The 26449-nt window shown below is 45.6% G+C and overlaps 1 protein-coding gene across 1 annotated transcript; it reads right to left on the minus strand.

The window, feature by feature from the left end:
• Positions 1-3197: 3197 nt before the first annotated feature.
• Positions 3198-26449, minus strand: TLR7 (toll like receptor 7). The gene is made up of 3 exons (XM_078065481.1): positions 26333-26449; positions 25835-25935; positions 3198-8464 (listed from the first exon to the last, which is right to left on the minus strand). Exons 2-3 carry the CDS (start codon positions 25835-25837, stop codon positions 5315-5317), a joined length of 3153 nt encoding a protein of 1050 aa, XP_077921607.1. The 5' UTR covers positions 25838-25935; positions 26333-26449; the 3' UTR covers positions 3198-5314.

A 26449-nucleotide genomic window follows, 5' to 3' on the forward strand; every position in this document is an offset into this window, starting at 1 on the left:
TGCGGTCCTTCCCAAACTGGGCTCTGCGGACCAGCTGTGCCAGAGGCACCTGGGCTCGTTTTAGAAACGTAGATTCCTGGGCCCCAGGGATCAGGCTCTCTGGTGTGGAGGCCTGGAATCCACATGGTTTCCAAGCGCCGTAGGTGATTCTGGTTCCCAGTAAAACTGGAAAACCAATTGAACTGGTGGGACAGAGCTGGGTCCGTTTGGGGTGGGACAATGTCCGTCCTCGGTGACCTTGGGTAGCTGGCTTAACCCCTCTGATCTCACCTACATCTCTGCGTTAACCCATCATCTTTAAGATGGAGCTCCTAATACTAGCCTCAGAGAGGCGACGTGAAGATTTAATGGAGTAAATGAAGCATTAATTTGCATTCACTGCTTAAGAAATGTGAATTCCTTCCCTCCTCCACACCCCATTTCATAACACTGTCCAGGTACCAGTAACTTCATCTTATACTGTTCTTCCTAAGATCCTCCTCACTCTCCCCTTGCCCTGTCATTCCTTTTGGGGGCCTTGCCCTTGGGAATGGGAGCCAAACTCGAGATTGTTTCAGATTCATTCTCTCCACTCAGAACACATTTCCTGTGTTCTGTCAACTGAGGTGGCCAGCTCTGGGGAGTTGATTATCTCACAGATTAATCCATCATGATGTGTTAATGGAGAAGAGTCGTGTGTTAAAACAATAACTGTCAGGTTATAAATTAACCGGGTATTTCAGTTCCCGTGGTTCACTCGAAAGGCAACTGAATCGTGGGAAATGCAGGCTTAGGACAGAGAGGTGGGCGCTGGAAACCCTTGTATTTAAGGTGACGGAGGCCCGCTTGGCGGGCTCCCATATGGACCTGGCCCTGGGGGGGGGATTACCCCCTGTCCCGGGGGTGCTCCAGGTCAGGGGACTAGTTCTAACTTCCAAAATAGAGTACTCTGCTTAGCAATGTGGCCTCTAGACGATGAGCCTCAGTTACAGGTTCATGGAGGTGTTACTACACTTCTGCTCAAGATGTCGACTCATGCAATTCGCCATGATGGAAGCGTCTAGAATCTACGGCCCAGGGCGTTGCGTCAGCCCGTGAGAAGGGAAGCAGTCACGTGTATCGTACAAGACAGATGGGGCTTCCTAGCTGGCTGGGCGGTCTGGCCTCGGCCCTCAGGGCTTGCCCCCTTCAGAGCCATTTGGTGTGTGTGGAAGCAGCTGCCCGCCTCACCCTGCCCCACTGGGGGGCTCTAGGGCGGTCAGGAAACTGCCACGCGGCCACCAGGACTTCCTCTCTCCTTCCAGATCCTACCAGACTGTTGCTGGACCATGCTCCTCGTGAGACACCGGAACTCAGGCCTCCTCAGCCAGTGTGAGTCGGGGCTCTTCCAAAACAGTTAACGTAAATCTCCAAGAGGGAGAAGGGATCCATATAAATGTGGAGAAACACAACCACTGAAGCCTATGGCAGCCCCGTTAGAAAGTGACTAGCATCCAAGACGAAGGTAATCTTAAAGGCAGAGGACCAGATCTTCTCCGGTTTCTTACCTCAATGGTTAAGATTTGAGACAAGGAGAAAATGAATTTGAATGGGGCAGAGAGTCCGGCCAGTGTCCCCTGGGGAAGGTCTCACCGAGCCGATTGTACAAGGTCGCGCTCACCGAGGCAGGTGGGGATTTACTCTGGGTGTGTGGCAAGGAGATCCGGTTTCACCCAACACTACACACCAAACCACCGCTTCCAGACAGAAGGATCCCACCTGCAGCCACTGCTCTTTCTCTTCACTCGTGTGCATTATCCGAGGCTCGCTGTGGGCGCATAAAGCCAAAGAGGAAACGGAGAGGCAGGGGGAGGCAAAAGAAGGCAAAAGCTCAAACAGCGTGAGCCCGCCCTGCTGTCTGCACGAGCGCGTCGTGACCTGGGGACTCTCTCTCTTCTACCCTTCCCTTTCACTCTGTTGGGTGGGTGGGTGGTGGCTTGGTCTGCTTTTCTCCTGCATCACATTAACTCAGTGGAAGGAGTTAATTTTCGGTCCTGGGGCTCTCCAAAGCGCAGCCCTTTTTGACTTCCCCTCCCACACTGCTGTTTGCGCCTCAGAAGGTACAAGTGGTCCCCAGCGTTCCTAGGGTCAAGGGCTCAATCTTCAGCAGAGGTGACTGGCGGTGTGTCCCATGCCAACTGCTCCTGAGTACGGGCACCCAAAGCTCCAAGGAGGGATGCGCCCCCACGGCCTGTCTCGTCAATCTGCTCACTTTAGCAGGTGCGGAAGAGGCGGCGGACAAATCGAACCTTATCCCCACCCCCATTTTAAAATTCAGCCAGATGTACGACCTGTTTCTGCCATTCATCCTGGTTAGGAGGAGAAGATGGAAGTACATAAAAAGCATGTTTGGGGGGAGGGGGCAGCCTCCCCACAAGGAAGGGCGTGTGTCCTTGTTACGCTTTTAGTTTCCTAGGAGCCTGGGGAACGACATGCCCAGGTTCTCGGGTCACCATCCCCCGCCCCCCCCCAACGTGCTCTATACTTTCTGTTTACATTTTAGAGACCATCTAGCCCTGGGAGTGTCCAGAGCTGGACACAGATGTGAGGATGGGGCCAGGAGACCCTGACGCAGGACAGAGCTATGATCACCCTCATCCCCTCTCTCCTCTAGAGACGGCAGACGCCTGCTTTGCCTTTTCTCAGCTATAACACTTGCCCTGCCGAATGCCCCCCCCCCCCACCTGGCTTGGATCCCACAAAGACTTGGATCCCAAGTCTTGCTGAGGCACAGGATGCGTCTGAGGAAGAAGGACACAACCTCGCAAGTCCAGGGGGGAAAGGAGCTGGGGCCAAGCCTTGACAGTGGAGTGGGATTCATGTGGACAGTCGAGAGTCCCTTCCGGAGTAGAGCCCACCAGAGGCGGGTCAGCTGAGCAGCAAGACACTCAGGGCTTTGGAGAGGACCTGGCAGTCATGGTTAGTAGCTCCAGTCCTAGAGAAGTCCACAGGAGGCCCTCTGAAGGTTCAAAGAGTGACTACCCAAGATTACAAAGAATTTAAGATGAAAACCATCTGTCGATGTGCTTTTGGTTGTTTCCTACAACAAAGCCTATACATAACCTCATTGTCAAAATACGCTGTGGTTTCTGAGATGCATTATTTTCAGTTTCCCTTCCTCTTAATCCATTTCACAAGATGTTTAAGCTGTCTTCAAGTGCTTTATGGTTTATAAATCACCAAAAGCGACTCAACCTTATGTGTTGATGTGTTTTAATCGAAGAAGCTTTATGATGGCCAAGAGCCAAGTTTTATGACATCTTTGTTTTCACTGAAGAAGAAGAAAGGCATCTATTAAGTACAATAAAGCTTTAAAGACGTTGTCAAATAGTTGGTTCTAGCAGCTTATGTCTTTATTCATTCGAGAGACTGATTTGGGAATTTGTAATCCTTACTGATCACAAGTCCTTTGGAAAGAATGCATATACTGTGTATTTACAACTATACTTAAAGTCAAACCTTTGGCATTTCATACATACATAGTTATCTCCCAACGAATGCTCTAAGATTTGAACCCACGCACACTATTTTCCAAAGGGCACGGACACCTCTGTAGATAATCACTCTCATGAAATAAAGCCAAGCGACTGGGTTTCAAATGTTGAACTCCCGTGACTTTAGACCCAGTTGGAAGTATGTGCGTCTTCAGTATGTCTTGGTCCTTTCTGTTGCTGCCTTTGAGTAGGAAAGTTGGCGTTCAAGACTGAAGCCTTCTGGGGGCGCCTGGGTGGCTCAGTCGTTAAGCGTCTGCCTTCGGCTCAGGTCATGATCCCAGGACCCTGGGATCGAGCCCCGCATCGGGCTCCCTGCTCAGCAGGAAGCCTGCTTCTCCCTCTCCCTCTCCCCCTGCTTGTGTTCCCTCTCTCACTGTGTCCTCTGTCAGAAAATAAATAAAATCTTAAAAAAAAAAAAAAAGGCTGAAACCTTCTGAGCGTTGAGGTCTGTAAACCTCGGTTTCTCCTCTCCCTTCCTCCTCCCTGCAATGTAAAGGAATCCATATAATTGTCATCCCTGCCCAATAACTGTAAATAAATAAATGTTCTTGGGGTCCTCCTGCAGAGTTTACTATCAAAACCATCTAATGTTGACAGATCAAGTTGGCAGATAATTACAGATACACCATATTAGTTAGCAAAGCAGTCTGAAAGAACCATTGCATGAGACAATGTTACTTTGGACACAGAACTTTGCAACGCAGATAAAAATATTTGTTTGAGTCCGCTCAGGCTGCTGCATAAGGAAACATCATAAACCGGGTGACTTGAACAACACACACTTATTTCTCACAGTTCTGAAGGACAGAAATCCTGGCTCAGAGTACCAGCACTGTCTGGTTCTGGGGAGGGCCCTCTTCCGAGCTGCGGGCTGTTGACCTCTCTTTGTATCCTCACACGGGCACGGTGGGAACACAGCAAGCTAGGTCTCTGCTGTCTTCTTGTAAGGCACTGATCCCATTCCTGAGGGCCCCACCCTCATGACCTGATCACTTCCCAAAGGCCCACCTCCTGAAACCATCACACTGGGGGGTTAGGATTTCAGCATCTGAATTTGGGAGGGAACAGTCAGTCCATAGCAATATTTAAGCAGGTAAATTATCATCAAAGGGAAAGAGCCTCACTTTGTATAAAGGCAGATCACTTTAATTTTTTCCGTGTGTAAGTGCACTATGTCCACCAGTGGTATAGATGTTTTTCACTATTTCCACACGGAACCCTGCAACAGGCCCAACGGCGAAGAGAGAGTGGCACCTAGGCAACGACCCATCGGGAGCCAACTCTCAGTCTACACAGAAGGGGGCGCTGGGTGATACAGAAGCCATCGGTTGAGGAGTTGACTGTTTTCATTTCACTAACTCTGGTACATTGTAATGTCATAGACGCAGACCCTGAGCATCTCTTACCCTATTTCTAGACATACCAGTACTTGTTATGGGTAGAAGTGCAATTCTTCTCAGTATTTCGAGATTGTGTGTATATTTCATAATCACAAGAGAGTTATGGGAGAATCAGAGACTCGTGTCCTCTCCTTGCCGGTCTTCTCCCAATAGTATCTATCCAGGAACAGAAAGGAGAGGCTCAAGTGCAAATGGAGTCACAGAGAGATAAGAAAGATGACTCGGTGCATTATACAAAGTCCATTGTCCCAATTTCTTTGTCACTGTGACTCTCCTCTCTGATACGGACCATCCGGTCTTAAGAGAATTGGAAAACACCCTTCTAGTGAGCCATTTATTGGAAAATCTAGGCAGCCAACCTTCTCCTGGGTAAGTTAGGCAGTCCCATTTTGCAAAGAAGGGCTAGACCGTCTCTTTGAACACCTGACTATAGGTCACATGATTGTCTGTGGCCAGGGCATTTTTCAGACACTGCCAGAAGTACGGGTGAGCCTGTGGGTTTGTTGGCCACTCAAGGACAGAGCTCTTACAGAGCCTTTTCCGGAGCTGGAGGAACTTGGATTTCTGAAGGGGCTTCTCAAGGAATATCAAGATAATGACGTCCAATTTTTCATCCATGAGCCTCTGATGGGACAAGTAAAATGCTATCTTAAAGTTCTCAGTCTTTGCGTACTTGTTTGTCATCACAAACACCGTCTTTTTGCTAAGCTGTATGCTCTGGGAAAGGTTTTCCAAAACTGGCTGCCCTGGTAACCAATCCCTTTCCTCAAGACATAAATTAAAATGTTTCTCTCTCGGGTCTTCCAACTTGGCCACCAGCTCATCCAAAACCCACTCTGTCACCGCGGGATCTTTACTGTCATACACAACAAAAGCATCATAGCAAGAATCCAGGGATGTCAGACGCCGATACCCCTTTATTTTGGCCTTACAGAAATGGTAGCTATACCACACATCCCAGAAGTAGAGGTGGTTTGCTGTTGTAATCACCATTAGAGAAAGAGCCGCCGACAGGGAAAGTGAGAACAGAATCAGATTAGTCAGATCTAACTCACAGGTATACAGATCCAGAGAGACTACACTCTGGCCCTTGTGTGCTCCTGGCCCCACACAAGTCACATCCGTGGCCAAGTAAGGAATGATCACCTCCGTATGGTTAACCCACCAGACAAACCACACAGCATCACAGGTGCACAGAAAGTGATTGTGATGCAAAAGTAACATCTCCAGATTGTTGAGGACATTTTCTGGAAAGCTAGTCTTTTGGATAATCTGGATTTTATTTGAGCTGAGGTCCAGATACCGCAACTGGAAAGCATCTTGTAGAAAATACTTTGTCAGATGACTGATTTGATTATACTTAAGAATCAGTTTCTTGAGGCTTCTGGAACAGTTGTATAATCTGTCAGGGACAGTCTTCAGCTTGTTGTAGCTGAGGTCTAAAGTTTCTAGACTCTTCAGATACTGGAGTCTTTCCCAGGTGAAGGATGTGAGCCCATTTTTGACCAAGGAGAGAGTCTTTAGATTCGGAGGCATGCCATCAAAAACTTCAGAAGGCAAGAAAGTCAGGGAATTTTCAGAGATGTCTAATTCCTCTAGGTTCAGCAGATTCTTGAAGAATTTTAAGTATCTGTTATCACCATCTCTCCATAAAACATCCAAATGATTTCCTCTGAATTCCAGAATTCTAAGAGACTCGCTCTCCATGGTCCTGCTGGTGGAGGTAGCGATGTCATTGTTGTTCATCATCAGTTTCTTCAGAACTTTTAGGTTCTTGGTAAAGTTTAACATGTGAGTAATTCCTTCTGATTGAAAGTAATGGCTGTTACTGCTAATATCTAGAACTTCCAGGTTGCGTAGCTCCTCAAATGCTGTTGAGTAGAGTAAATCAAGCCGGTTGTTCGAGAAGTCCAAGTATTTCAAGTCCACTAAAGGCTGGAATTCACTGCCATTGAGAGTTTGGCCAATGGTATTTCCTGACAAATTTAGGCATTTGAGGAAAGAAAGATGCCGAAAATCAGAGGACTTGATAAAAAATATATTGTTTCTACTTAGGTCCAAGGTCTGCCCATACCTGTAACAATCTTTATTAAAAGGCAAGAAAGAAGGAGTCTCTTTGTTTTTGAACCTGCAACTCCTTGCGTACTCATCATATCTGAAATAATGTAATGTTTCGAGGACCTGAGGTGCATGACCTTCTACAGAAGTTCTGGTGCTAGAGCAGAAGCCGACTTCGCTTGAATCTCCTGAAGGTGATATTTTATTCATTGAAAGATCTATGACTTTCAATGTTTTGAATTGTTCAAATAGGCTGAGGTCTGCAATTTTTATGAAGTTAGTGCCAAGATCAAGAACTTCAAGATTGGAAAGGCTCTGTAACGGGGATAGATTATGGCTGCTCAGCTCCTTAAAAACGTATCCTTTGATCCGCAACACTTTCAGATTTTTCAGTGAAGAAAATGCATTTGACAGATTCAGAGCTGCACGATAGACTTGAAGTTCATAATTGAAAGACAGATCCAACTGGACAAGGTCGTGAAGAAGATACAAAAATTTGGCATCCCCAATTTCTCTGGCCAAGAAGTTTTGGGAAAGATCTAGCTCCTTCAGTTTTTTAACGTTTTTAAACCATCTTTGGGGCACATGCTGAAGAGAGTTACTGTGCAGACGTAACACTTGTAATTCTGTCAGTGCATCGAAAGCCGATGGGTGGATCTGTAGGGGAGAATTATTTTCACAGGGCGTACAAGGAAATGGAACATTGTAACAACGAGGGCAATTTCCACTTAGGTCAAGAAGTTGCAGTTGATGGAGGTTATTAAAGTCCTCTTCTTGGATTTTTGCAATGGCGTTGTTATAAAGATAGAGTTCTGTTAAAGTAGATGGCAAAGTAGTAGGGACATATGTGATATTGTTATCTTTTAGGGAGAGCAATTTTAGATTCTTCAGACTTAGGAAAGCATCTTTTTCGATGAAAAACGAAACGTTACAAGGGTTGCGAAAATAGCAGTTTTGGCCCAAGTAGAGCTTTTCTATATTGGTCAGTTCTGTTAGGTTATTTTTCATGATAGAAAAGATACTGTTGGCCTCAAGGCTCAGCAGCTGCAGGTTGGGAGGAAGACCCTCAGGTATTTCTAGAAGCTGGTTTCCATCCAGATAAAGGGATTTCAAATAAGTGAGTCTACTAAAGCTTCTGGGTTTAATCTGTGGCCTCCTGGTGCACAGATGGTCTTTGGGCCCTAGTCGAACAGGTATACAGTTGCATCTGAAATCGATCTCGACCAAATAGTCCAGCTGGTGGAAGGAGGCTGGAGAGATGCTGGGTATGTGGTTAATGGTGAGGGTGAGGTTGGTGGCATTGGTGGGAATACCTCCAGGGATTTCTGTCAAATGCTTGTCGGTGCAGTCCACAATCACATGGGCCTTTGGAGCATCCAGACTGACATCACAGGGCAGAGTTTTAGGAAACCATCTAGCTCCAAGGAGTTTGGAAATTAGGATTATGTTTAAAAAGATAAGGAACTGTCTCTTCAATGTCCACATTGGAAACACCTGAAAGCATAAGAAAGACCAAATCATCATCATTCAAAGTCATTCTAAAACATACCAAGAATCAGATTTGAAATTTCCCATCTGCTGCCTCTCTTTTGCTACAGTTTAAAGTAGACAACCCAGGTCTTATTCTCAATCGCCTAAACGGCATCTCCCCACCCCCCATGACTGTACTTGCCCTACTACGGAGGTTCATAATAATCGAGTTACACATTTAGCTTTTAGCATGTTAGCTTTTCGATTCCATAGCTTTGAAGGTGGTAGAAGCAGCATTTTCCTATTCACTGTTATTTAAAATAGTACAATGAAGGAGCTATCAACTAGCTGCCAAAGTCTGAAATTTGTGGGTGAAGGAATACTAAAACAAAAATATATTGGGAAGAATGACACATTAAGACTTTAGTGCAGGGCACCTGGGTGGCTCAGTCGGTTGAGCGTCAGCCTTCAGCTCAGGTCGTGATCCCAGGGTCCTGGGATGGAGCTCCACATCAGGCTCCGTCTTCCGCGGAGAGCCTGCTTCTCCCTCTCCCTCTGCCCCTCCCCCTGCTTGTGCACACTCTCTCTCTCAAATAAATAAAATCTTAAAAAAAAAAAAAGACTTTAGTGCAGTTACTGTTTGCTTGCTAATAAGCCTGCTCTGGTACATATTACAAGAGGCTTTCACAATATTCAAGACTCTTAATATATTTTTTTTAAAGATTTTTTTTTTATTTATTGAGAGGGAGAATGATAGAGAGAGAGCATGAGAGGGGGGAGAGTCAGGGGGAGAAGCAGACTCCCTGCTGAGCAGGGAGCCCGATGTGGGACTCGATGTGGGACTCGATCCCGGGACTCCACGATCATGACCTGAGCCGAAAAGGCAGTCGCTTGAACAACTGAGCCACCCAGGCGCCCCAATCCTCTTAATATTCTAAGTAGAAAAATTAAGAGATCCATTATCCCCATTTTATAGTTGAAGACCTAGCTCAGCAATAGTAGCTGATTTGCCCCAGGACACTCAACTCCCATTTTGGCGCTGCCATTCTATGAGCTTGTTTTCCTCTTGGATTGTTTTTGGAAATCCAAGATGATTTGGGGATGAACATTTCCCCTACACATTGGCTTTACATTACGTAAATCTGGAAAGGAGAGAGCAGAGAGTCAGGGCATTGCCTCAGTGAGTCCTGATTGATCAACGACGATACTTATGGGAGTGAAAGGAAGGGGGACCTAGTAATAATTATGCTAAGACTATAGGCAGAAAACCAAGACTCTCTCAGGCAAACTGGTACATATGGAAACCTACCCATAATGGTGGTTCTTGGGCAACCAGGTTTAGCATGAGAGACAATGGGACCCTGGGGAGAAAGACCTTAAAAGGTGGTATGGGGAGTACTGAAGAGCTTTGCTAGTCACCATATTAACTTGAACTGGCCCTGCCTTAGAGGGTGGTTTAACCAGGGACTTGCCCTCAAGTTTCAGGATTTCTATCAATATTTTACTCCAGAACACTGGTTTTAGTTTAACTGGTGCTAATCCATGGAATGATCTAGCCTGTGTCTCTACAACAGGCTTCTAAATCAATTAATGTTTTTGTCATCCCAATAGACTGAATCAGCCAATTGTGTTGATATCTAATAAACCAAATGCCTACTTTCCTTAATTCCTCTAATAGAAAGGTAAATAAGCAAATTTTCCCTCAGCTTTTTTTTTCTCTAATGCAAGATGTTTCAGAAGGATCTCGAGAGCTTCTTCATACATCTTTATGTGCCTGAAGTTTGTTGAGGTTAGAAGTGCAACACTGTCTTTTTTTTTTTTTCTCTTTCACCACCTTGTCTTCTCCTCATCATCAAAACCATTCACTGAGTCCAGTTGACATTCTTCATTGACCCTCTTGACATCCTCCTTGCTTCGCCATTTTAGCTGACACAATTTCAGCTGAGATGATCCCACCCTTGGTCCACTCTAAAACCTCATCCTTGTCCTCAGGCTCTCACTCTTCGAATCCACCCTAACCATTAAACTTCCCAAACATTAATCAGATGACATTACTTTAAAGTCTTTAAAATGATTTTTTTTCTTTTTTTTTTTACAGAATGAGCCCTAACTTTTTATCATGGCATCCAAAGTCTTCCATACTTTGTTCCCTATCTACTTGTCCAGGCTTCCCTGATACACTGCCCCTACCAGCTTCTCTAGTCACTAACCCAAGCCCAGTTTGTAGCTCCTTTACTTGCAAATCCTTTCACCTGGACTACTCTTTTCTGCCATTTCCACCCACCAGAATTCTAGTTATCCTTTAAGGCTTTACCTCCCAATCTAGAGCATTCAGATCCCTGGGAAGATATGGCACTAGGCCAGGGTGTACAGGAGGCCCTTAGATAAATATGGTCTATCTCCCTTGAGCATGAACTTTACTCAAGGTTTTAGGAGAAAAAGGGGCGCCGGGGTGGCTCAGTTGGTTAGGCGTCTGCCTTCGGCTCAGGTCATGGTCCCAGGGTCCTGGGATCGGGCCCCGCATCGGGCTCCCTGCTCAGCGGGAAGCCTGCTTCTCCCTCTCCCACTCCCCCTGCTTGTGTTCCCTCTCTCACTGTGTCTCTCTCTGTCAAATAAATAAATTAAAAAAAAAAAAAAAAGATTTAGGAGAAATGTTCATCACTCAGGGAAGAGGGGTTGAGCCAAGATGGAAAAAGGAAAGAAGTAGAGTGAGCTATTTTTATGGTCCCTGATTATAGGATCCCAGACCCTGGGCCCCATCTCCAGCTATGCTTTTGTCAGAAGACATGATGGGTTCATGAACCCCAGTATCAGAAGGTAATAAGTAATGCTGCTAAGGGCGTTACTGTGGACCTGGGAGGTGTGCTGTATTCCAAAGGGGGCCAAAATAAATAAAGGACAAATTGTGAACCAGGTGCCCTCTTCTGATCCCACTCCCACGAACCTAGATGAGCTCCTGGGAAGAACTGGGAGGATCCCTGAATTAGCGGAGGTAAAAACACGAAGTGACAGCAATCACCACACCGAGTTTCCAGAATATACCTAGTTCAAGTATTTCTATGATGGGGGGAAGTAGATGCTCTAAGATGAAGGCAGTTCAATTATAGAAAAAATAACAGCGGTGTGTTAGTAAATGTTTAACAACCGGCTGTCCTCCCCCAACCCACATCTCTGATTCGTGAAGTCCTGATTTATAGCATCTGCCAGTTCCCATAGTGTGAGCTGCCACTGTGATGTCACCGAATGCGGAGGTGGGGAGAGACGTGCAGAACTGCTCTGGCAACCCTGCCCGTTAACACACCTGCGACAATGACTGTGAAATTTTTAGCCTCTACATATGGACATAGTATGAACTAGAAGGAAAAATTAATCAGAAAGTCTTTTTTTCTCCCTTATTTCTAAACTTTGTCTGGCACCTGTCCACCTTTCCCCTTGTCTACTAGCACCTCCTTCCTGCCATTAGCCATTAGGTCTTACCTGGACTACCGTAAGAGACTCCTAACTGGTCCACCCAATTCTCCTTCTCCTCTACAATTCATTCATCAAATGGCATGAGAATAGTCTTTATAAACATGAATCACACCAACTGCAATGACTTCCTATTACACTTTGAATCTTTATTATTGCTTATATCATGCATGTTCTGACTCAAGCTTAGTTCCATGACCTTGAACCATCCTTCTCCTACTCTGACCACATGCCAGACATCTGGCCTGTTTTCTGTTCTGCATTTGAGCCAGTCTTAGCACTTGCTGTTCCCTCTTCCTGAAATTATCTTTCTCCTCCTCTTCCCATAGCCAGGTCATTCTCAGCCCTTAGGTGTCTGCACAAATAACACATATTCGGACAGACCTTCTCTGGCCAACTCATCCGATACCCTCCCATGTAATACTAGTGATAGTGACAGTAGCATTTGTTAACTTAGGTATCACTTACTATATTCTGAGCATCATTTTCAGTGTTTAAATATATTAACTCATTTAATCCTCTTAATAACCACATGTGAATGGTACTACAGATCCTCAATCCTTACCCAAAACCTTTGGGGCTAGATGTGTTTTGGAACTAAGAATTTTTCAGATCTTAGAAGGTAATATGATACATGTATCCACATATTATATAATATCCTTACTGAGGCCCAGGGCAGCATCCCATAATCAAACACACAAAAATTTGTGCAGTGAAACAAAGAACTCTCCACACTAAGTGAGGAAAGAAGGGAGAGAGGGAAATCAAGAAAAGCAAGCGAGCAAGCACGCAAGCACCCAAGCAAGAAAAGAACTAGCTTGTTCAGTTCAGATCAAGATTCACCTCCGAATGAATTCAGGTCATGTGTTTGCCATTGACCGAGGTAGGACAAAGCTTTCAGGCTGGGGATTTTGGAACTGTGGACCTCTATTATTAATTTCCATTTTACAGATGAGTCCACTGAGGTACAGAGAGGTATATGTACTCTGTACTAGATCACCCTGCTTTATTTCCTTCATGGCCCTTAGCACCATCAGAAATTATCTTGCCAGTAGTTTATGTGCTTATGACTTGTGTGCTTATTTGTTTAATGTCTATCCTGCATGAGAAGATAAGCTCTGAGAGAGCAGGGCTTTGTGTGTCCTTGTGTAAAACAATGCCTGGCAGTTAATTCGTGTTGCATTATGTTTGCTAAATACATGAATAGAAGAATGAATGCGTGCATGAATGAAATAAAGCAAAATACTTCCAACAAATTTCTCCTTGGAGTAGATTGCTTTAGGCTACAGCCCCGGACTTGCCGAGAGATAACATTCTGTCTCGTCTATTTGCCCGAGGATTCCTTGGGGAGAAAGGTTTCAGGAGCTCTTGTTTTCTACTGCCCAGTTCGAACCCGTCTTCTTCAAGACACTCTCTGGGATCAACCCAGACAGAAGTAGTCACTCCCTCTTCTCATCTTCTACTGCCCTGATTATACATGAGGTTGTGAAACACCACTCCGGACTGAGGGTTGGAAGAACTGGCTCCCAGTCCTGGCTTGGTACCCCACTACCCATGTCCCCTTGTGAAGCAGCCACTGTGCTCAGCAGAAGAGCCCCCTCCAAGAGAATGGCAGACATGGAAACAACAATACAAGACACACCAAGGACCCAGACAACTGCCCAGGACCAAGACAGTGGACCTGGACCAGAAAAATTCCCCAACAATTCCTTAGCGAGGAATTGCACCGAAAACTGGTGAGAAAAAATTTATAAAAAAATATAACAGAATTCCACTGACATATTCATTCTTTCATTTGACAAATATTTATTGAATACCTACTAGGGGCAGTAAACACACAGCCTCTGCCCTTAAAGAGTTCAAAACACAGCGGAGGAGAGAAAAAAATATGGATTTAAACTAAAAACGTGGAAAGACCATTAGTTCTTTCCAGACAAGATGCTGACACTTGTGTATGTGGAGCTTAATTGTATGTTGTTCTTATTCCACATGGTATTTCCTGACACTTTAGTTATTTTTATCATCCTCATCGAAGCTAGAGATTGTTAAATATCTTTGTCCCCTTTCTTTCATCTCATAGCGATAGAGTCTCCATTAATAGTTGGACATGCACCACTCTGAAAAAGAGTCTATATCCCAGACTCCCTTGCAGCTAAGCATGGCCTCGTGACTAAGTTAACGCCAATGTGATGTGAGAGGAAGCGAGATGTGCAATTTCTGGAATATGTCCTTAAATGGTGGGGCTGTTCCCCTTCTTCCTGTCTACTTCCATCCAGCTTCTTGTAATATGGGTGTGGTAGCCACCTATCTTGAATTTTGCAAATGAGGAAAATGTGCTAGGGATGATGAAGCAACAAGGTAGATGAGCCAGAGCACCCAGATCCTTGCACGATCTCATAGAGCAGAGTATAAATAATGGCTCAGAACTGCTGACCTCTAGGAGTTTATGAGAAATCATAAAGTTGTTATACTAAGCCAGGGTTAATTGGACTTTCTATTGTACAAATGCAAACCTACTTTTAGCCAGTGTAGAATTTAGAACTTGGAAGTAAATTGCTGCTCGTGAGAGAACCAAAAATATGTGATGTCGATGTTATTAGGCCATGGGCACGACAGATTCAGACGTCGGAGGCTGGAAAGCTAGCAACCCATGTGACACCCTAGCAAAACACCTGATACAACTATCACCTACGCCATCTTGGAAGGCAGAACACGCATCAACTGTGACTTTTGTTTTGTTTTCCCAGTTTTATGGAGATACAATTAACATATAACATCGTATTGGTTTAAGGTGTTCAACCTAATGATTTGATAAACGCATACATGGTAAAATGATCACAAGTCTAGTTAACAGCCATCACCTCACATTGTTACAACTGTTTTTGTTGCGGTGAGAACTTTTAAGATCTACTCCCTTAGCAACCTTCAAATACACAATATTGTTAACTAGTCACCATGCTGCACAGGACAGCCTCAGAATGCCGACTGTGACTTGTGACTTTACTCTTAGGGTAAATGGTTTGGCAAGACTGGGAACGATGATGCCTGTTGAGGGCTTCTGACTGTTTTTAGCAGTATTAGGAGAGGCATGAGCCGTGGCTTAAGTCGGCCATCTGCAAGCAGGGATGGAAGGAAGTGCAGCTCTACCAAGTGAGGTTTTGTCTGCCTGCAGCCGGAACTCTAAAGTTGATTAAGACTTCCTTAATCTGGGGCCTTGCAGGGCTGAAAAAGCCTCCTGCTTTACCCCACAGGAAAGCAGATGAATGGACAGAATCAATAGCAGCCTTAAGAGAACATGTGTGTGCTCACATGCATTTTTCAAGCATTTTCCATTAAGTATTTTCCAGCAGACAATGGAAGCCAGTCTAGCGCAAAGAATCTGATTAGGAATGCTGCCTTGCCCTTGACTCATACAGCCTCTGGGGAGTTGATTACATTGAGACTGAGGAACATTGACAGAATACAGAATCTTTACACTTAAAATGGTCTGGAGCTGCTCTAATATGATAGCCACCTGTCACATGTGGCTATTTAAATTTAAATTAATTAAAATTAAATGCAATTTTAAAATTTGGTTTCTCAGTTACACTAACCATACCTCAGGTGCTCAAGAGCCACAGTAGGCACTAGGCTAGTGTCCGAGCCTGCAGATACATTGCAGAAAGTTCTATTAGAGAACACTGGTCTAGACCAAGGGATGGCAAACTTTTTCTGTGAAGAGCTAGAGAGTAAATATTTTAGGCAAAATTGAGACTATTATGTGGGTATGTAAATTACCATTTAGAATGCAACTCATTAAAGTTGTAAAAACCATCCTTAGCTCATGAACCATATAAACACAGGTGGCTAGACAGATTTGGCCCACAGGCAGTAGTTTGCAAACCCCTGGTCTAGACAAAATCTTAGGCTGTATTAAACTTGCGCATAGAATTAACTCTAAGCAAATTCAACCTAAGACTGCCAAGATGAGAAGAAATTATATTGCCTACAAAGCCTGTAAGTCTGTTCACATGTCGTCAATTTCAACCAATAGCCTTTAGCAAATGATTTCATCATCACTGTGATTCTAAGAAATACGTTTGTTTGCAATGAGGTGAGTGAAATGCAGAGCCTACAGAACCGGACCAAGGTAAGACTCAAGCAATCCAGACACAGAGCTTGCACTCTTGGCTGCTCTGTTACACCACCTTTCTAGAAGGCTCCACGTCAACACACCATTCCTCCCTCTGGGTGGTGAACGACCTTAGGTCCAGAACCTTGCTTGCCTTTACACGCACTCTATCATTACGATGCCTGCCACAGAGTGAGCATGAGATCAATATCTGCTGAATAAATCAAGGCTTTGAACTTTCTTAAAATCCCATGGAAGACACATATTGAATGATCATAAATAGCAAAGTATTCCAAAGGTCAGATTGTTGGCAAGGAAGTGAGGAGACACCAGGAGGGCTTGGGACCTCTAAAAGGAAGGGGTAAAGTGGGAAAAGTGCCACAGAAGGAAAGGGGACAGTGTCAGAGGAAGGCCATGGGAAGTGAAACTGCAGAAGGTCCCCTACTTGATCCTTTGTCTCCCCTGGGAACAGGCACACCCTATGCTCCAGCCCAGCTGGCCCTTGTGATGCTCTATGGCAGGCGGCAGGTCTCCTGCCGCTGCACCAGGAGCCTGGAACTCAGAGGTACCAGCGAGTTCGCATTCTACGATTGGTGCCAAAGGGAAAAATAACTGCAATGAAAAGTTGGGTTCTTCTTTTTTTTTTTTTTAAGGTTTTATTTATTTGACAGAGAGAGACACAGTGAGAGAGGGAACACAAGCAGGGGCAGTGGGAGAGGGAGAAGCAGGCCTCCTGCCAAGCAGGGAGCCCGATGTGGGGCTCGATCCCAGGACCCTGGGATCATGACCTGAGCCGAAGGCAGACGCTTAACGACTGAGCCACCCAAGTGCCCCGAGAGGTTGGGTTCTGATCAAGCAAAGGAGGAAAGAAAAATGGACTCAATGAACAAAACCTTTCTAAATTTTTTAAAGAGAAATAATACCTTTTGAGGCTTCCAAATTTAAAAGATATTCTTGAGAAGATGACTGAAAAATATGAAGTTTTGGGGCACCTGCGTGGCTCAGTCGGTCGAGTGTCTGACACTTGGTTTCGGCTCAGGTCATGATCTCAGGGTCGTGAGATCGAGCCCCGCATCGGGCTCCACATTCAACGCAGAGTCTGCTGGAGATTCTCTCCCTCTCCTTCCCCCTCTGCTCCTCCCCCTGCTCGTTCTCTCTCTTGCTCTCTCTAAAATAAATAAATAAATAAAGTCTTAGAAAGATGTGAAGTTTTCTTTTATTCCTTAAGTGTGGAAATGTCCCCTTTCAGACCACTGGGAACTACCTGCTTCGGACTAAAGTGGGGACCTTAGCTTCAACTAATGGTAATGTAAGAGTTCACTTGATGCCAAAGGGGTGCCTGGCTGGCTCAGTCGGTAGAGCATCTAATTCTTGATCTTGGGGTTGAGGTTGAGACCCATGTTGGGTGTAGAGATTACTTAAAATATATGAATAAATAAAAGTCTTTAGAAAGAGTTCACTCGGTGTTGAGCCAGACCTATTTTTTCATCTGATACAAAGAATCCACATTATTTTGTTTTGCTTGTTTTGGCAACAACGGCCTAAAAACACGTGCCCTTCAGTAATTTGATTTGTAAAGTAACAGAAGACACCATGACATAAGCTCAGCTTTGGCTGTGAATCACAGCTGATTACACAGGCAAATACACTGGGTAAACTTGGAGGCTCAATTAGCGAGCTAAATATGGTTAAAATGGGAATGTTTGACTCTGTACGCACAGGTGTTCTCCTCTCTCAGTAAATCACCTTTCTGTTAAAATGGAAAATGTAGAATTCACATTGAGCAGTCATCAGTCATTTTTGTTTTTTCATAACGGCTGCCTTTTATCACGTGCTTATGACATGTCAGATGCTAAAGAAGACACAGTATTGATATTACTGAGCCCTGACAGTGAAACTAAAAGGACATATAAATATTCCCATTTCACTGATGAAGAGGTAGCGATCAGAGAGGCAACTGAACTAAGAGTCCAACTCCATGCTGACCAATCCTCTTCAAGTTACCTCATATAGTTATAGCAAATGCACTTGGCATGTTTGCCTATGTCTTGGTTTATTTCCATTTCAGTTCAAGGAATCTGAGCATTGTAATGTTTCCATATTGTGCTATTTAGAGCTTTTCTTAAAGATTTTATTTATTAGAGAGAGAATGAGCAGGGTAGAGGGGCAGAGGGAGGGAGAAAGAGAGAGAGAGAGAGAGAGAAGTAGACTCCCTGCTGAGCAGGGAGCCCCACAGGGAGCTTGATCCCAGGATCCTGAGATCATGATCTGAGCCAAAGGCAGCCGCTTAACCAACTGAGCCACCCAGGCGCCCCTAGACTTTTTTTTAAAAAAAGATTGATTGATTGATTGATTTGAGAGAGTGCAAGAACATGGGATATCCTCTATTCCTTGAGTTGTTTTTTTTCATAAAGCCATGTGTTGCTTTTATCTTAAAAACATTTTAAACATTACAGAGCAAGTAATAAAACCTTAGCATAACAATGTGGAAGGAAATTGTGAAAAATGAACATTTCAACAAGTACTGATTGATAACCTGCTACATGCCAGGTACCACTTCTAAGTGAACCAAACAGAAGAGATTCCTCCTGTTCCTAAAGCTTATGTTCTCTAAATAATGAACTGAAAAATATAGAACTGTAATAATCATATCGATGTCAGGTGATAAGGGTTAGAAAGAAAACGCAGGGCAGAGTGAAGGGGGTCAGGCATGTGAGGCGGGCTTGTGACCATAAATGGGGTGGTTTGGGTGGACATCACTGAGAAGTAGACATTTGAGCAAAGATGTCAAGGGAAGGAGGAAGTTGACCATGCAGCTCTATCCAGGGGAAGAGCATTCCAGGCAGAGGGACAAGACCCATGCAAAGGAGGAAAACATGCTGGAATATTCGCAAAGATGGTAACAAGACTGGTGTGCCTGGAACAAGGGGAGGAGAAGGACAGGAGATGAAGTCAAAGAGGGGGGGGGCCCAGCCCTGCATCACATATGCTGGGCCCTGCCAACCATTCCAAGGAAGGATGGTGGTTTTTACTGAGTGGAACGCTAAAGAGTGACACGGCCTGACCTACATTTTAGAAGACTCATGCTGGTTGCTGTGTTGAGAAGAGACAATGAGGGGCAAAGGTGGAAGGACAGAGGCCAGTCAAGAGGCCATTGCAGGATTTCAAGCAACAGACCCAGCTGGCGAGGGTGCAGGTGATGAGAACTTGCCAGATACTGGATATATTTTGAAGGTGAAGCCAAATAAAATAGGACTTGAAAGTTCTTGGAAGAACGAGGGATTGGAAACAGCAGACAGGGGCGCCTGGGTGGCTCAGTCGTTAAGCGTCTGCCTTCGGCTCAGGTCATGGTCCCAGGGTCCTGGGATCGAGCCCCGCATCGGGCTCCCTGCTTGGCCGGAGGCCTGCTTCTCCCTCTCCCACTCCCCCTGCTTGTGTTCCCTCTCTCGCTGTGTCTCTCTGTGTCAAATAAATAAACAAAATCTTTAAAAAAAAAAAAGGAAAGAAAGAAACAGCAAACATTTCTGGGAAATTTCCTACAAAGGGGAACAAAGACACTGGCAGGAGTTCACAGGGCCAGTAGGGTCAAAAGAATTTATTTTAGGAGGAGAGAAAGAACAGCATGTTATAATGCTGGTGAGAACGGAAAAAAAAAAAAACAACCTACCAAAAAGCATTCATGATGATGATGAGGATGAGGATGACGATGACAATGTAAAGGACAGAAAATGGAATGTGGAGCCCGAGCAGGAGAGCAGGGAGGAGACCTAGCGCACCAGCAGGGAGACCGGCTCTAGCTAGGAGCAGAAAAATCCCATGCTTAGTGTTAAGAGTCCGCACATTTGATGACACATCTCCCATCCTCCTTGGATGCCAGGCAGGCCTTTGTGAGTGTTTCCACGGAGAGCAGCACCACAAGTAAGCAGGCCTCCTGCCGAGCAGGGAGCCCGATGCGGGACTCGACCCCAGGACCCTGGGATCATGACCTGAGCCGAAGGCAGACGCCCAACGACTGAGCCACCCAGGCGCCCCGCGCTCGTTCTCTCTTGAGCTCTGTCTCCCCGCTTTCTTTTTTTTTTTTTAAAGATTTTATTTATTTATTTTGAGAGAGAATGAGAGAGAGAGAGCACATGAGAGGGGGGAGGGTCAGAGGGAGAAGCAGACTCCCCGCTGAGCAGGGAGCCCGATGCGGGACTCGATCCCAGGACTCCAAGATCATGACCTAAGCCGAAGGCAGTCGCCCAACCAACTGAGCCACCCAGGCGCCCTCCCCGCTTTCTTTAGAGCCCTGAGCCACCAGCCTCGGAAGAGGCCTGGCCACGCTAGAGCCGCAGGGCGTCGGAGACACCCGAGCAGCCCCGGCTCGGCCGAGCTCCCGGCCCCACCACACCCGTGAGGGAGGCAGTTTTCAGCGGAGTCCAGCCCCGGGAACTGACTGCCAGGGCCTGAGACACCGAGCACCAGAGCCGCCTCCCGGGGCCCAGCTGAGCCTCGAACCCAGGACACGTAAGAGCATAGGATGGCTGCTGTTGTAAGCCCAGGCCCTCCGGGGCCACCTGTGAAGCGTGCAGGCATGGCGTGTGGGCACAGAAGGCCGGGGAGGCGCACGAGGAGAAGGGGGCCCGTGGGGGTCCTCGGCCCGTCGCTGCAGCATGCTCAGGGGAGCAAGAAGTGAGGAGAGGGCAGGGGTGGAAGAGAGGGGAGAAGGGGCAGAGGGCCCTCCTGGAGGGGGCCACACGAGGAAATCTGTGATTACCCGGTGACAACAAGGAACGCCCCCCCCAAGCCCCTCACCTTTCTGTAGGTAATTTGCCTTCCCCTTGGGCTCTTTCTCACAGAGCTACACTCTGCTTCGATTTCGGTCCTCTCAGCCACATCCCTCACGGAGGGAAATGCATCTTGAGATGGGGATACTGGTGGCCTAGGAACAATGACCGCCATGCTCACCGCCATTCCTTTACCCAGCCAACGGGTCAGGAGGCCAACAGACGGGGCGCCCCCTGGGACTACCGTGTGCCAGGCTTCAGGGGGTGACAGCTCCAGGCAAGATCACACAGCACACAAAAAGCCAAGTCCTGAGTTGAAAAGGGTATTGGAGTATGTATTTCTGGTGGCGGGCACCGCTTCAGGCAAGCTTGGGAAGCAAGGGGTCTCACCTCACGGTGGGGATCCCGCGAATGGCTGGGCTGGGTTGCACCAGAGGTGAGGCCCGGCTGGAAAGGAATCACAAAGGGCCACGGAAGAGGCTAGGAGTCGGGGAGCAATTGCTGGAAACCCGTGAATTTGGATTTGCTCACCTTTTGCCACGTTGATATTGAAACTGTGCCCCATGGGGTTAATGAGGTTGAAACTACCAGAAAGCTGATAGCTTGTTTTTCAGCCAACCCTTTTCCCCTCAAGGTCAACTGATGCGGTTCCAGCCTGTAAACTAGCAAAGTCCAGTCCTGCTGCACAGGCTTCATTAACACACAATGCCTGTAGGCATGTAGTACTTAGGCCGTTGGCTCAGTACCGCGCAGCCTGATGCCCACCTTGACGGTGGATGACAAAGCTCCCGTTTCTGAATATTCATCTTAACCATAAATAAAAGGAACCCAGTCACATCTGCTCAGGGGCTTTGGAAGTGACTCCCCAAGGTCTCCTTATTTGCTTCAAATAAACTTCCCTGTGCGGGACCACCCCCCTTGATGTGCTCTCTATCTGGAACTCTCTGAGGGAACTCCCATCAACTCAGCAGGACACCAAATTGTTTGATAATGAGGTAGGGATGTGGACATCACCCTAGGGGCTAACCAAGCCCCGGGAATAAGGAAGTCACTTAACCTTGGTGAATCACTTTACCTCAAGAGCCTCTGATTTCCTTCTTTTTCTATTTGCTTTATAGACTGAGACTCCACTTGGAATTTCCCTAATAAATTTATGACAAAATAGCACCCCCCCCCCTTTTTTTTTTTTGCAAATTCGGAAGATTTCTAATTATAGGCTTATCTCTGTAAAGTGTAATTACCACAAATGTCAAAGTCTCATTATAGAACCAAAAAAAAAAAAAAGTATGAGGATACAACCGACTTTAAAAATAGAGACTTTTCATCATTTATTTCCTACCATTTTAGCCCAACAGACCTAGTTTTCAAAATAAAAGAATGAAATGATATAAAGTAGTCGTTCCATAAATTAGCAACTCGACAGCTATTACGCATCACAACAGGCACAAAGACCAGAAGATATTAAATCTCATTTGACCTTGGGCGCCTGGGTGGCTCAGTTGGTTAAGCGACTGCGTTCAGCTCAGGTCATGATCCTGGAGTCCCCGGATCGAGTCCTGCATCGGGCTCCCTGCTCGGCTGGGGGTCTGCTTCTCCCTCTGATCTTCTTCCCTCTCGTGCTCTCTGTCTCTCATTCTCTCTCTCTCTCAAATAAATAAATAAAATCTTTTAAAAAAAAAATCTCATTTGACCTTACACCCTGTCTGCTTGCTTCCCATAAACCACCACCAAACCATCGGCACACGTTCCTGTAAGGGGCCAGTTAGTAAGTATTTTCTGTTTTGCAGGCCATCTAGGCTCTGTCACAACTACTCAACCAGCGAGGAGGTTGCCATGCAGTGCAAAGGCGGTTAGAGACAATATCTAAACAAACAAAACTATTTGTGGGCACTGAAATTTGGATTTAACGTAACTGGGATGGGTCATGAAATAGTATTCTTCCTCTGACTTTTTCTTTTTTTTTTTGTTTTAAGATTATTTATTTGAGAGAGAGAACACGCAGGGGAGGGAGGGGCAGAGGGAGAGGGAGAAGCAGACTCCCCACTGAGCAGGGAGCCCGATGCGGGGCTCGATCCCAGGACCCCGGGATCATCACCTGAGCCGAAGGCAGACGCTTAACAGACTGAGCCACCTGGGCGCCCCCTTCCTCTGACTTTTTCAATCACTTAAAAACATAAAAACTTTTTAGCTTGTAGGCTGTGCGAACATAGGCGGCAAGCGGGGTGTGGGCCGTGGCCACAACATGCCGCGCAGCCCTCAGCTTTGGCAAGCTTCTGAGATAGAAGGGATCTGCTCTTGGCGTGCAAAGACACTGGTTGGTTCATCTGTAATGATGGTTTTTAATTTTAGCACAATCTTTCAAATGTTTAAATGATCAGGTTTGATTCATTTAGTAAATAAATTTCTCATTACCTCTTTGCTTGGCCACAGAGAAATCTGCTATAGTTAAGAGCAGAATAATGGTTTTACTTTTAAAACCGCTTAGCCACGGTTACACATTGGCATGTTTCTTTCAAATACTGATCTCCGCATTTCTGTGTCTATTTCGCATAGTGAGAAGCATTCCAGTCTTAGCTAGGGCTTTGTCGATGGAAAGATTTCATTTTATTTTATTTTTTAAAGATTTATTTATTTTAGAAAGAGAAAGAGAGCAAGCACGAGCCAGAGGAGCAGGGAGGAGCAGAGGGAGAGAGAGAGAGAATCTCAAGCAGACTTCGGGCTGAGCGGGGAGCCTGACACAGGGCTTGATCTCATGACCCTGAGATCATGACCTGAGCCGAAATCAAGAGTCAGACACTCAGCCGACTGAGCCACCCAGGTGTCCCAGAACAATTCTTATTCTGCCACATTAGAGCTCTCTGACTTTGGTGAATCACTTTACCTCATGAGAATTTTCATTTCTCAACTGTAAAATGGTTAGAATGCATTTTGCGAAACTATTAAGAAAAATAGGTAACACATGTGTTCATGTAAACCATCCTCCCAGATTAACCAACACCGAGTAAGCATCTAGCATGTGCACATTAAAAACACCAGGAATATATGATACTTATCAATTTCTAGCTTGCTGTTTTCACTTACCACTATATTATAAGTACTTATGTGTCTCAGTGTTCTTTTAAAAAACATGATTTGAGGAGTGCCTGGGTGGCTCGGTTGGTTGAGCGTCCGACTCTTGGTTTTCGCTCAGGTCATGATCTCAGGGTCGTAAGATTGAGCACCACGTTGGGCTCTGCACTCAGTCTGCTTGAGACTCTTTCCCTCTCCCTCCCCTCTGCTCCTCCCACTGCCCCCCCCCCCCGCTTGCACACACTCTCTAAAATAAATATTTAAAAATTAATTAATTAATTAAAACATGATTTGATGGTTGTATAACATATCGTTTAATGGGAGACCACAATTAAGTAATCCCTCCCCAACATTCAACATGAGATACTCTCTTTGCCATGCCGAATAGACAGCCTTCATAAATAATTTGCCACATCCTTGATCATGTCTTAAGAGAGCTTCTAGAAGTGGAGTTTCCATATCAAAGGAGAGGACATATAACTATTAATACGGTCGAATAATTTCCCTGTGCTTCCTGGCCTCTTGTATCTCTTCTTTTGAAAATTGTTTCCAAGTCTTTTCTTATAAAAGATCTACCAAGTGCTCCTTTTCTCGTCAGGAGTAAGGTATCACAGGTTCTGAGTGTCTCCGGGGCGACAGTGTGTGTCGGGCTTGGTCTAGGTGCAGAGAGCAGAGGGGCTGGAGCACAGCTCCCGGACTCAGGCCGCCCACCCAAGACCACTCAGGCTCCTTAACCTCCTGAAGCCCCAGCTCCCTCATCTGGGCTTCACGAGGCTGCTTTGGAAACTGAAACAGAACCCTAGACATCAAGCCCTTAGCATGACGCCTGACCAATATAGCAAGTGGTCAATAAACTTGAGCGGTCTTTATTATTACCAGTGCCCTCATTCCATCCCTTAAGGGGCAAAGGCAGATGTGGGCATGGGTTTGCATAAAAATAGACATCTGAGTTTCTAGGAAATGAAACTATAAGCAGTTGTTTCCTTTGTAACACAGTCCCCCCGGGGTTAACTCCTCATTAGACCTCAGGCACAAGATGAGCCATGGTGCCCACATTCAGATCTAGAAATCAGGATGGGTTCCCACTGAATGTACTCCATCATGGCTCATTTGGGTGACAAAATAATTTCAGAAAAAGGCCACTGATATCTTTTTCTGACTAATTTTCGGCATCCCTAATAGCTCACACTGCTCGCAAAGAACCTGAACACATATTCTGTGACTTGAGCCTCATGGTGGCCCTGGAACGCACCTGGAGAGGTATTAGAATGTTCTGCCTCGACAGAGAAGGTGAGGCCGGGTACTCAGGCTCCTCGCAGTCACTAGGCCTTGACCGTTGGCTTTCCGTATCGGTCTTCCCAGTTTTAGCATAGGTCTGGTTAGGTCAGTTTCTCCAGACTCCCTCACCATTGATCTCTGATCATCCTTGATATCTGCTCAAACCCCTCAGCCCCTCCCATCCTCCAGGTGATAGCTGATCTCCTTGGCCTGCTTGCAGCGAGAATCCTGTCAAGTTGGTTTATCCAGAAGCCACCCCCACCCCTGATGTTTCACCTTAGTCATTTTCCATCCACTGACCCCCACCCTGCTCCTTGGCTATAAATCCCCACGAGTCCCTTCCGTGCAGGCAACAGAACCCAGTACTCTACCGAGGCTTCTTTTCCCCAAAAACATAGGATGGACAAATTAGATCCATAGAAGCAATTTCCCCAATTCGAACATCTGTTCCTCCTCACTACAGATCGCATTAACTCTGGCAGGAAGCTGGACAGCGCAAGCGTTAATTACTCTGAACTTGAGTAATACTGCCATGATTAATCTGGATTATGAAATATCAATCACAAAGAAGTTCCCCTCCCCCCCCCCCCCCGCAAATAACCAAACTACAAATTCTTAAACATCTCTCTTGCCACTGGTTTCAGTTCTTCCCACCAAGAGGACAGAGAACAATTTTTTAGGGAATCTCTTGGCTGTTCTTACCATTTTTAGTCTTCTTCCACAGAGAAATATAGAAGTCTGGTTGAAGAGAGCAGAGCAGGAAAGATGTCAAGATCAGCCTGAGATGGATCCAATAGCTTCAACTAAGATCAAGAGAAAACACCGCATTTTACATTTCAAAGAGGTTAAAGGACTGTAGCTCCCAAACACACTGGGAACTTGCTCAAAAATGTGCTCTTGAAAACAGCCATTAATAGTATTTACTTCCTCAAAGTTATGTAAACTAGAGATATACTCCAGAAAACCATCTCTAGTACTGTTAAACATCTGACTTTATCTTCAGAGAATTGACATTTTAGACTACCAAAATTTTCCTTTAGGTTAAAAAAAATTATTTTATTATTATTATTATTTATTATTATTATTATTACTATTTGGCATATGATTTGGATTCCCTCTCCTCTCCTCCCCACTCCCTGAGAATGGCTCACACACATAATTAGTTAAACTACCCAAATTTGTCCCCGGGTGGAAAAATACCTTTCTGGGTTGCATGGAGTGATTCTATGTCTGGAGTCTTCGGAGATGAAGAGATGGTGCTCAGGAAGTATGGAGTCTCAGAGACTCCAGGCTACCAGCCTGAGGGTTTCCCAGTGC

This window comes from Halichoerus grypus, chromosome X, assembly GCF_964656455.1.
Source record: "Halichoerus grypus chromosome X, mHalGry1.hap1.1, whole genome shotgun sequence".
Lineage (NCBI taxonomy): Eukaryota > Metazoa > Chordata > Mammalia > Carnivora > Phocidae > Halichoerus > Halichoerus grypus.